Raw genomic sequence first — 8,349 nt, forward strand, 5'->3', positions numbered from 1 at the left:
AAATTCCAAATTGACACCAGATTATATAACTACCACAGTGTTCATGGATTGGAAGACTTCATATTATGAAAATGTCAATACTACCCAAAGTGATCTACAGATTCAATGAGATCCTGACCAAAATTCCAGCACCCTTCTTTACAGCAATAGAAAAACCAATTCTCAACTTTATGTAAAAATGGCAAGAAGGCACCTGATTTTAAAACATGCTGTACAGCTATACTATTTAAACCAAGCTACTGGTATAACAATAGACAGACCAAAGGAATAGAATTGAGAGTCTAAAAATGAAGTCATATATCTGTAGTCAGCTGAGTTCTGACAAGGGTGATAAGTCCATTCAGTGGGGGAAAGAAGAGTCTCTTCAATAAATAGTGCTAAGAAAATTTGGTTTCTATGTGCAGAAAAAGGAAAGGAGATCCCTACCTTGCACTCTGCACATAAGGAAATTTAAAATGGTTTAGAGTCTTAAATGTGCAAACTTAAACCATAAACTTCTTAGAGGAACAGAGAGAGGCAGCACGGTGATTCTAGCTTCCAACAATGGATTCAGTATCACCCAATGCAAATTTCGATGAGACTGAGGTTAAACATGCCCCTCCCTACCAATTCTCCCACCAGGCTGACCCTCACTTGGCATGTTTTACTTTTTAGCTGGGTTTGATAGTTCATGACAATGGCCACACAGAACTCACAGACAATTTTCATGATTATCGAGTTTATCAAGGAAGTTAACAAAATGCAGAGGACACGGTTATGCTGATAAGGCTGCTTCTTCAAAGCCAAACCCACAAGCAGGCATCTCTCTGGGCTTTGGCCTCTCAGCTACATGGCCGGTTGGTCGCTGCCCTTCTGGTGCAATGTTACACAGCTCATTTAGGGTTGCCAATAACTGCCCAAAGGGCATGCCATCTGCCATAAGTCTTACACAAAGGCACTCAGCTCTGGCTTCATACACATCTAGCTTTCCCAATTAAGTGCCTAGAAACACCCCACTCCACAAACCAGCCTCCTCTCCTGCCGGAAGGCACCCAGCTGTACTAGCTCTGCGGGCTGGGAAGTTCACCACTCTGACCTATCCTCTGGTTCTACTGCTGCTGCTGCACCTCTTCTTTCACTTCTCTAGTGCTAAAGATGTCTCCTGGACCAGGGAAGTCCAGTATGCAGGAGTCTCAGGGTCTGAAGGACTCGCTCCACTGTGGGCTCTTCTCTCTCGCTAGTAGTGAGATCGCCCTTCCTGCGTCTGGGTTGGCTCATTTTATACCCGGCAAGATAGTCATCACAATTACCCTTAACAGTCATTCACAGCTGAATAATCCTATCAGTGCCTTTCTCTTCCTTCTCTTACCCAGTCCCATCAGGAAAAGGTTGCTTGGTTGGAGTAACAAAGACTCTGGCTCTCAACACACTGTCATCGAGCAGGTTCTGTCTCATAATGACCCTCTTGCTAAAAGATCCCTATCAGATAATTCAATGTTACTTCAGAACTCATGAAAATTAAGAAATTTTGTTCATTACAAAGACTTTACCAAAAGAATGAAAAGGTAAACTACTAGCAGGGAGAATATCATTGGAAACTACATATCTGACAAGAATCTAATAACCAATATATATGTAAAACTTTAACAACTTAACAAGAAGATAGATACCCCAGTCCTAAAATGGGCAAAAGACTGACTTGCGTAGATAGTTCACCCAGGGGACATTCAAATGGTCACCAAACACAAAAGATGCTCCATGTCATTAGTCATGGGAGAGATGATGCACATGAAAACTACAGCCACCTATCACTTACCTCCCACTTGGATGTTTACGATGGAGAAAATGAGCAAAACCCAAGAACTAATGTTGAAGAGGAGGTGGAGAAATGGAAGCCTTCCCCACTGCTGGTGGAAGCACACAATGGCGCAGCCCCCATAGAATACACTGTGGCTCTTCCCCCAGAAACTAAACTAGATCTTCTCGTCCTCGGTCTGAACTGCACAGGCCTGCCGACGTGCGGATCCTCCCCTGCGGCTACTGCACTGTGCTCCGGTGGTGCAATGACGGGGTGACACGGGTCCTCTCCATGTGAGGTGTTCACCAAAGAATCCGTCTGTATGGTTCAGGGGTCAACTGTACGTTCCAGGGGATTTTTCACTGGGAGGGAGGTCCACACTCTTCACCCCCTCTCTGTACTTTCAAAAGACTTGAATGCAGAGACTCAGAGTGCATCCCTGTTCCCGGCAGTGCTCTCTGCAACAGCCCAAAGGTAGAACAGAAGCCCTGGAGGCGTAGTGGGTTGCGCCTGGGGCTGCTAACTGCAAGGTCAGCAGTTTGAACCGATCAGCCGCTTCTCAGGAGAAAGGTGAGACTTGTTGCTCCTAAGAAATTGATAACCACAGAAACCTACCGAAGCAGTTCTCCTGTCTATAGCGTCACTACGAGTCAGAAACGACTTGATGGCAGTGAATTTGGTTTTGGTTTGAAACCTGATATGGCCACTGGATGGCACAAATGGTAACCCCAAGGCAGTCACGGTGAACGCACCCAACAGTCCTGGCAAATGGGCAAAAGACTTCCTTGCATCGGTGATCTGTGTGTTTAAAGATTACAGTCAAGAACACCCTGGAGCAGATACACTCTGTAACACGGTGTTGCCATGTTTTGGAATTGGCTTAATGGCTGCAGGTGTTCGGTTTTGGTGCCTTCTAATACCATTGCTCACCTAGGAATGGCTCTTAAAAGTAACCTGCCGGGATCAAAGTGGTACAACCCTCGAAAGGTTGGCTCTTTTTTTTTTTTTTGGTGCCCCTTGACTCACCTGTTTGAAAGGTTGGCATTTCTAATCCACCCAGCAACTCCATGAGGGAAGCTTTGGTGGTCTGATCCTGTAAAGAGTGTAGGCAAGATGGCAGTCAGTTTGATTTTTATGCCTATGGGGCAGTTCTTATCTGGAGTTACCGTGATCCCTGCAGCAGCACCCAAGCACGACAGCGCATTGAGTAGAGGAGGAACAGAAAAGCTCTCTTGGGCAGCATGCCCTGGTTCCCTCTTGTCAGACTTAAAATAAACCCGGGAACTGTGCCCAGAGTTTATCTCAGTTTTCTAGTCTCACAGGTTATCTGGTGGCTCCAGGACCTACATGCATAACATGTTTGGATGCGACATTTTTCACTCATTCTTGTGATTGTAAGCTGCATTCTCTCTGTCGCAGGCAGGAAACGTGGTGACAGGCGAGATGGTGGAAGAGCTGATCCTTTCTGGAGCAGATATAATCAAAGTGGGAGTTGGGCCAGGTAAGGCTTTGGGGTCACACAGCAGAGGACAATGTGGGGCCTGGGCTTGGGGAGCCTAGAGATGGTGAGAAATACACGAACCACATGCTCAAAGTCTTTCTTCTGGAAACATCACTGAGCTTGCAATTTGAAATTTCATTGACCTTCTTGCTGATGACCCTCCGGAGCTTCTAAATGAGCGTGGCTGTGGTTAGAATGCGAAGCCTTGGTTCAGGACATGCAGCTGTAAGAAGAGAATGCAGATGTCACCAATGAGCTCACATACCTTGAAGGAGGAGCCCCTAGTGGCTTTGTAGTGGGTTTCACTTTGGATCTCTAACCACAAGGTCAGTGATTTGAACCCACCAGCCAGCCATTCCTTGGGAGACAGATGAGACTTTCTACTCCCTTAAAGATTACAGCCTTGGAAGCCCACAGGGCCAGTTCTACGCTGTCCTATAGGGTTGCTGTGAGTCAGCCTTGACCCGATGGCAGTGAGTGTGGTTTTTATGACTGACAGAAGAAGGGGAAAGGATAAGGAGAGACGGCCTCAGGGAACTCAGAGAGGGAGTGGGCCAAACGCCGATGCATTGTGTGGACTGCAGCCAAGGTCACTAAACAAAGCGTATTTGAATAATTGGATGGAAAACCAGTTTGCTCTGCCCACTTTGACCCAAGTCACAATAAAATTAAAACAAAACTAAATAAAACCCATGGGAACAGTTATGGGACATGAATGGCTCAAGGGACTGTCGATGTTGGAGGGGTTGTCAACAGTGCAGATGGGCTTGCAGCCCTGAGGGGTCTAAAGACCCCAAGTCTGGGCTCCTCCGGGGATAAACCAGTCACAAATTCTTGCCCGGGTCTCCTCTCTCAGGAATCTCTTCTAGGAGGACCTATTGGGAATTGTGAGTGGAGGGCAGAGATGGAGTTTTCATCCTCGTACTAATAATGAGAACAACAACAACAACATAGAAAAGACAGCCAAAGCCAGTGTCAACTCATAGTGACACTGCAGGACAGAGCAGAACGGCTCCCTGGGGTTGCTCTTCTCGGGCGGAGCGGCTGATGGGTTCGAACCGCTGACTCTGCAGTAAGCCTTCCCATGCAGCCTCTTCTTAGGTAGTGTCACGTCTCTCTTGGTGGGTCCTGGGGCTTTCTCCTTCCTCAGTGACAGCTCCAGAAGGGTCTGCCATGGTCCCAGGTTTCAGGTCTTGCTTGCACACCCCTGATGAACCAAATGCTAACATTGGCGAAACAGAAGGGAGGAAGCTCCGATGACTCCTAGCAACATGGTTTATTATTACTTGAAACAATTCTCCTGCCCCAAAGGAAAAAGGTGGCAACCTCTAAACCGAGGAGCTGGGGGGAAACTGCTGAGAAGCCGAGGACCTGGGGCTGTGGTGAGAAATCACAGCTGTCAACTGTGAGGAGGAGGACGTAAGAGAAGAGATTCACGAAGAGCCTTCTAGGCACCTCCCAAGGCCCAGCGTTTAACATCTGGGGAGATTTCCAAAAGTGGGCTGTTTCTTGCTGCTCAGCTTTGCCAACGAATAACGTGTCCCGAGCAAGAGAAGACTGGCTGCCTGGGTAGTACATCTGGTTTGCACGGGGGCCCCGAACCGATGGGGTGGTCATTAGAGTAAGAGGGAGACAAGGCCGGTCCCTTTCTGTGCACTGTCCTTGACGTCAAAGAGAGGACCAAGCCTGTTCCATGCTTGCAAGGAGCTCATCGCTTAGGATGGGCTGTAATAGACCAGGCTGCTGAGAGTCTAGACCAGGCGTCCGCCAACTTTTGAGACAGAAGAGCCAACCCTGTCCCTCACAACAATTTAAAAATTATCCGAGGACCATGAATACCTATTTTACAAACAAATGAAATCACTGCTATCTGAAGACTAGCCTTTGGAGATCACCTTTCACAGCTACCTCTTACCCAAACCTTTGAAGATTTCCCATTGGACTTCTGCGTGCCATCCAAGTACGGAAAGAGCGGCATGTGGCTTGAGGGCCAAAGCTTGCCGAGTGGGCCCGTCTAGCCTAGGCAGAGATCAGGACGGCGCTGCTTCCAAAGGCAGGTGACACAGCATGTAAAAGGATGTCGTGGTTGTCTTGGCACTCAGAGAGTTTTCCCTGGCGTGGTTGTGAGCATCCAATGACAGGCTTTGGCTTATGCACATCCTCTCTGGAGCTGCACGTACTCAGTTTCTCTAGAGGAGACAGTCCTTCCCCTGCCATCCCCCATCACCCCCACCCCCAGCAGATGGGACACAAGAGAGTAATGGGGCTTTCTTTGTGCCTGTTGTATAGAGCCACTCCTGTGCATTGGCTGGAGACAACATTTCAGCTTCACAGAGATCTTTAAGGTAGCAACACTGGAGTTGGTGTTTGCACACAAGGACTGGGTTAAAAATAGGACTGAGAACCAGCACTTCTACCCCCTAGACTTGAAAACAGGGGCTCAAAACAGATCCCTGTATTACTCCTGTGCCCACGGTGGTGCTATTCATAATAGCCCAATGGGAGAAGCAGCCAAAGTATCCATTAGTCAATGAAATGGATAAAAAAATGTACTATCCATACAACGGAATAGTATTCAACCTTAAAAGAAAAATGGAAGTTCTGAGACATGCCATGATAGAGATGAACCAGGGAACATGATGGTGAGGGAAATAATTCGGACACAAAAGAAGATTGCTACTCATGAAATATCTATATTAGGTAAATACGTGGAGCCCAAAGTGTACTGGTAATTAGCAAGGGCCAGAGGAAGAAGGCAGTGAGGATATAGTGCTTGTGGGGACTGAGTTTGTGTGTGCTGATGAAATTATCATTGAGTGGAATGCCCTTGAATTGTGTACCTCAGAGCTGTGGGACAGCACCTGCTCTGTTGTATGTACTTGATTGACTCCTCCTAGGGACGTTGGGAAAATATTAAAAAATGAATTCCCTTGCTCCTCTACTTGGGAGGAAAGAGATGCTGAAATTCTCCCTTTCCACCTGGGTCTTCATCAGGACCACTCCCGCGACTTGTTGGAAACGTCTTCCTTGGGTCTTTCCAATCAAGGTCATTGACCTAAGGTTTTGGCAGTGCCTCTTCTCCTTGTGCAAGGCCTTGGGCTGGCTGCCCTTGAGATGCCCGCTAGTCCTCAGGACTCGGTACCATTGTAGAGCTCTCGCTCTGCCTTCACCAGTGCATTGGGACCAGGAGCATTGTGGGCACTGGGACAAAGAAAGGCCTCTGAGGAAAGAAGGTCGTTGACTCCAAGAACATCATTGACGCATGGAAGCAGACAAGGGGGCTCCTGGGACATAAAGACATGGATTCTGTTCTGCAGTGGGACGCAGGAGAGAGGGCTGGCTCCCTGCCTTCTCACTGGCTTCTATGCTGAAGTTAGGCCTGAGGAGGGGAAACACCATTCTGGTCTGAGCCTATCCGTAAGTGACCCCTGAGAGAAACTAGTGGCAGCTCTGGTACCACTTGTGGCTGCTAGGAGCGGGAGAGGAGGCCAGGGGCTGGGAGTGGCTTCTCCCAGGGCTGCTGTGGGCTGGGGAGATGGTCACAGCCACCTCTCCCACCAGATTTCAAACAAAAGAAACCATCAAGTTGATTCCAAGTCATGGCAACTCCATGTGTGGTGAGTAGAACTGTGTGCACCACAGTGTTTTCAAGGCTGGGGTTCTCTGGAAGCAGATCACCAGATTTGTCTTCTGAGGGGCCTCTGGCTAGGTCTGGACAGACAACTTGTTGATTGGTAATGGGGTATTTAACCATTAGAACCACCCACGGACTCTTACAGGAGTCTCGGGGCAACCAGAACCTATACTGCCAGATAGTCTGGCTCATTCATTCATTCTCTAGCTCATTCATCTTTCCGGAGCAATTTATCTTGCCCTGATTAAGCACCAAAGAGCCCTGATGGCCTAGTGACTTATTAACTGCAAGGCTGGTGGTTCTAGTCCACCGTCTGCTGTGAGAGAAAAAGATGAGGCTTTCTGCTCCTGTAAAGATTTACAGCTTTGGAACCGCCCCCACCCCTTACCCCCACCCAGGGCAGTTCCACTTTGTCCTCTAGGGGTGCTGTGAGTGAGAAGTGACTGAAGGCAGTGAGGTTTTGATGATGCACCAGTCTCTCTTCGGAGCTTCGGACGCACAACAACAAATACCCACTGTTTTGGCTCTCTCCGAGCTCATCATCCATCAGAGAAAACTGACCCGCATCCCGCTGGAACACATCGTTATTTAAATACCTCTTTTTAAAATGAGTGCTAGGAAGAAACTCTTTCCCGAGGCTGGGAGAGCCTAAAAGATAACAAAGGGTTGACTGATGAGGTGTGGGTCCAGCGGGAAGCTTCCAGGCGGTGGGAACAGGATGCACAGAGGCCCAGCCGTGGGAAGACTCTGTTGGAAGGTGGAAAGGTCAGCATGTCAGGGGAAGCTCAGGTGGAGCAGAAGGAAGGCGGGAGAGCAGGGAAGCAGGTGGCTGAAGAGGCCAAGCATTTTTTTTTCCTATTACTGCATTATGACAGAATCTATACATCATCTGAATACATTGGCCACTGTAACCTTTTCTCTCTCTGAGATTCGATGGCATTGATCGCCGCGCGGTGGTGCAGCCATCGTCACTGAGCAGACATGAGGAGGAGGGCGGGTCTGTGGGGGACTTGGGGGTCCACAGGAGCTTGAGTTGAGCGGTCTCCGTAAAGCAAGGCGTGCTTGTTTGCTCGTTGGGAGTGAAGGCTGAGACTAGGGGGAAGGAAACTTGGGATTGATTGAGGTGCTGGGCCTTCCAGTGCAACCTGGCCTGGGTGTGATTGGGACTGTACAGAGCAGACGGGCACAGCCAGGACCAGAGTTGGCAGTGGAGTCAGCAGGAGGTCAAGGGCAGAAGCTGTGAGGCGCTAGAGCATGAGAGGCCTTGGCATGCTGAGTTAAGTGACAAGGGAGTTGGATAAGAGTGAGGTGTAGCAATGATGCTAGTGTTGGCTCTTTTCTAGAGGGCTTCCTGTATGCCTGTGGTCCCTGGGTGGTGCCAATCATTAACACACTCAGCTGCTAACTGGAAGAGTCCACCTAGAGGTGGCTCAGAAG

The 8,349-nt window shown here is 48.7% G+C and overlaps 1 protein-coding gene across 1 annotated transcript in view; it reads left to right on the forward strand.

The window, feature by feature from the left end:
- Positions 1-8,349, forward strand: part of GMPR (guanosine monophosphate reductase) — a 63,075-nt gene that overhangs the window by 34,567 nt on the left and 20,159 nt on the right. The window contains exon 5 of the mRNA XM_004715294.2: positions 3,197-3,278. Within this exon, the coding sequence (XP_004715351.2) occupies positions 3,197-3,278 (82 nt within the window). The remainder of the gene's footprint in view (positions 1-3,196; positions 3,279-8,349) is intronic.

This window comes from Echinops telfairi, unplaced genomic scaffold (assembly GCF_000313985.2).
Source record: "Echinops telfairi isolate 266 unplaced genomic scaffold, ASM31398v2 ScPeMD7_7439;HRSCAF=8477, whole genome shotgun sequence".
Taxonomy (NCBI): Eukaryota; Metazoa; Chordata; class Mammalia; order Afrosoricida; family Tenrecidae; genus Echinops; species Echinops telfairi.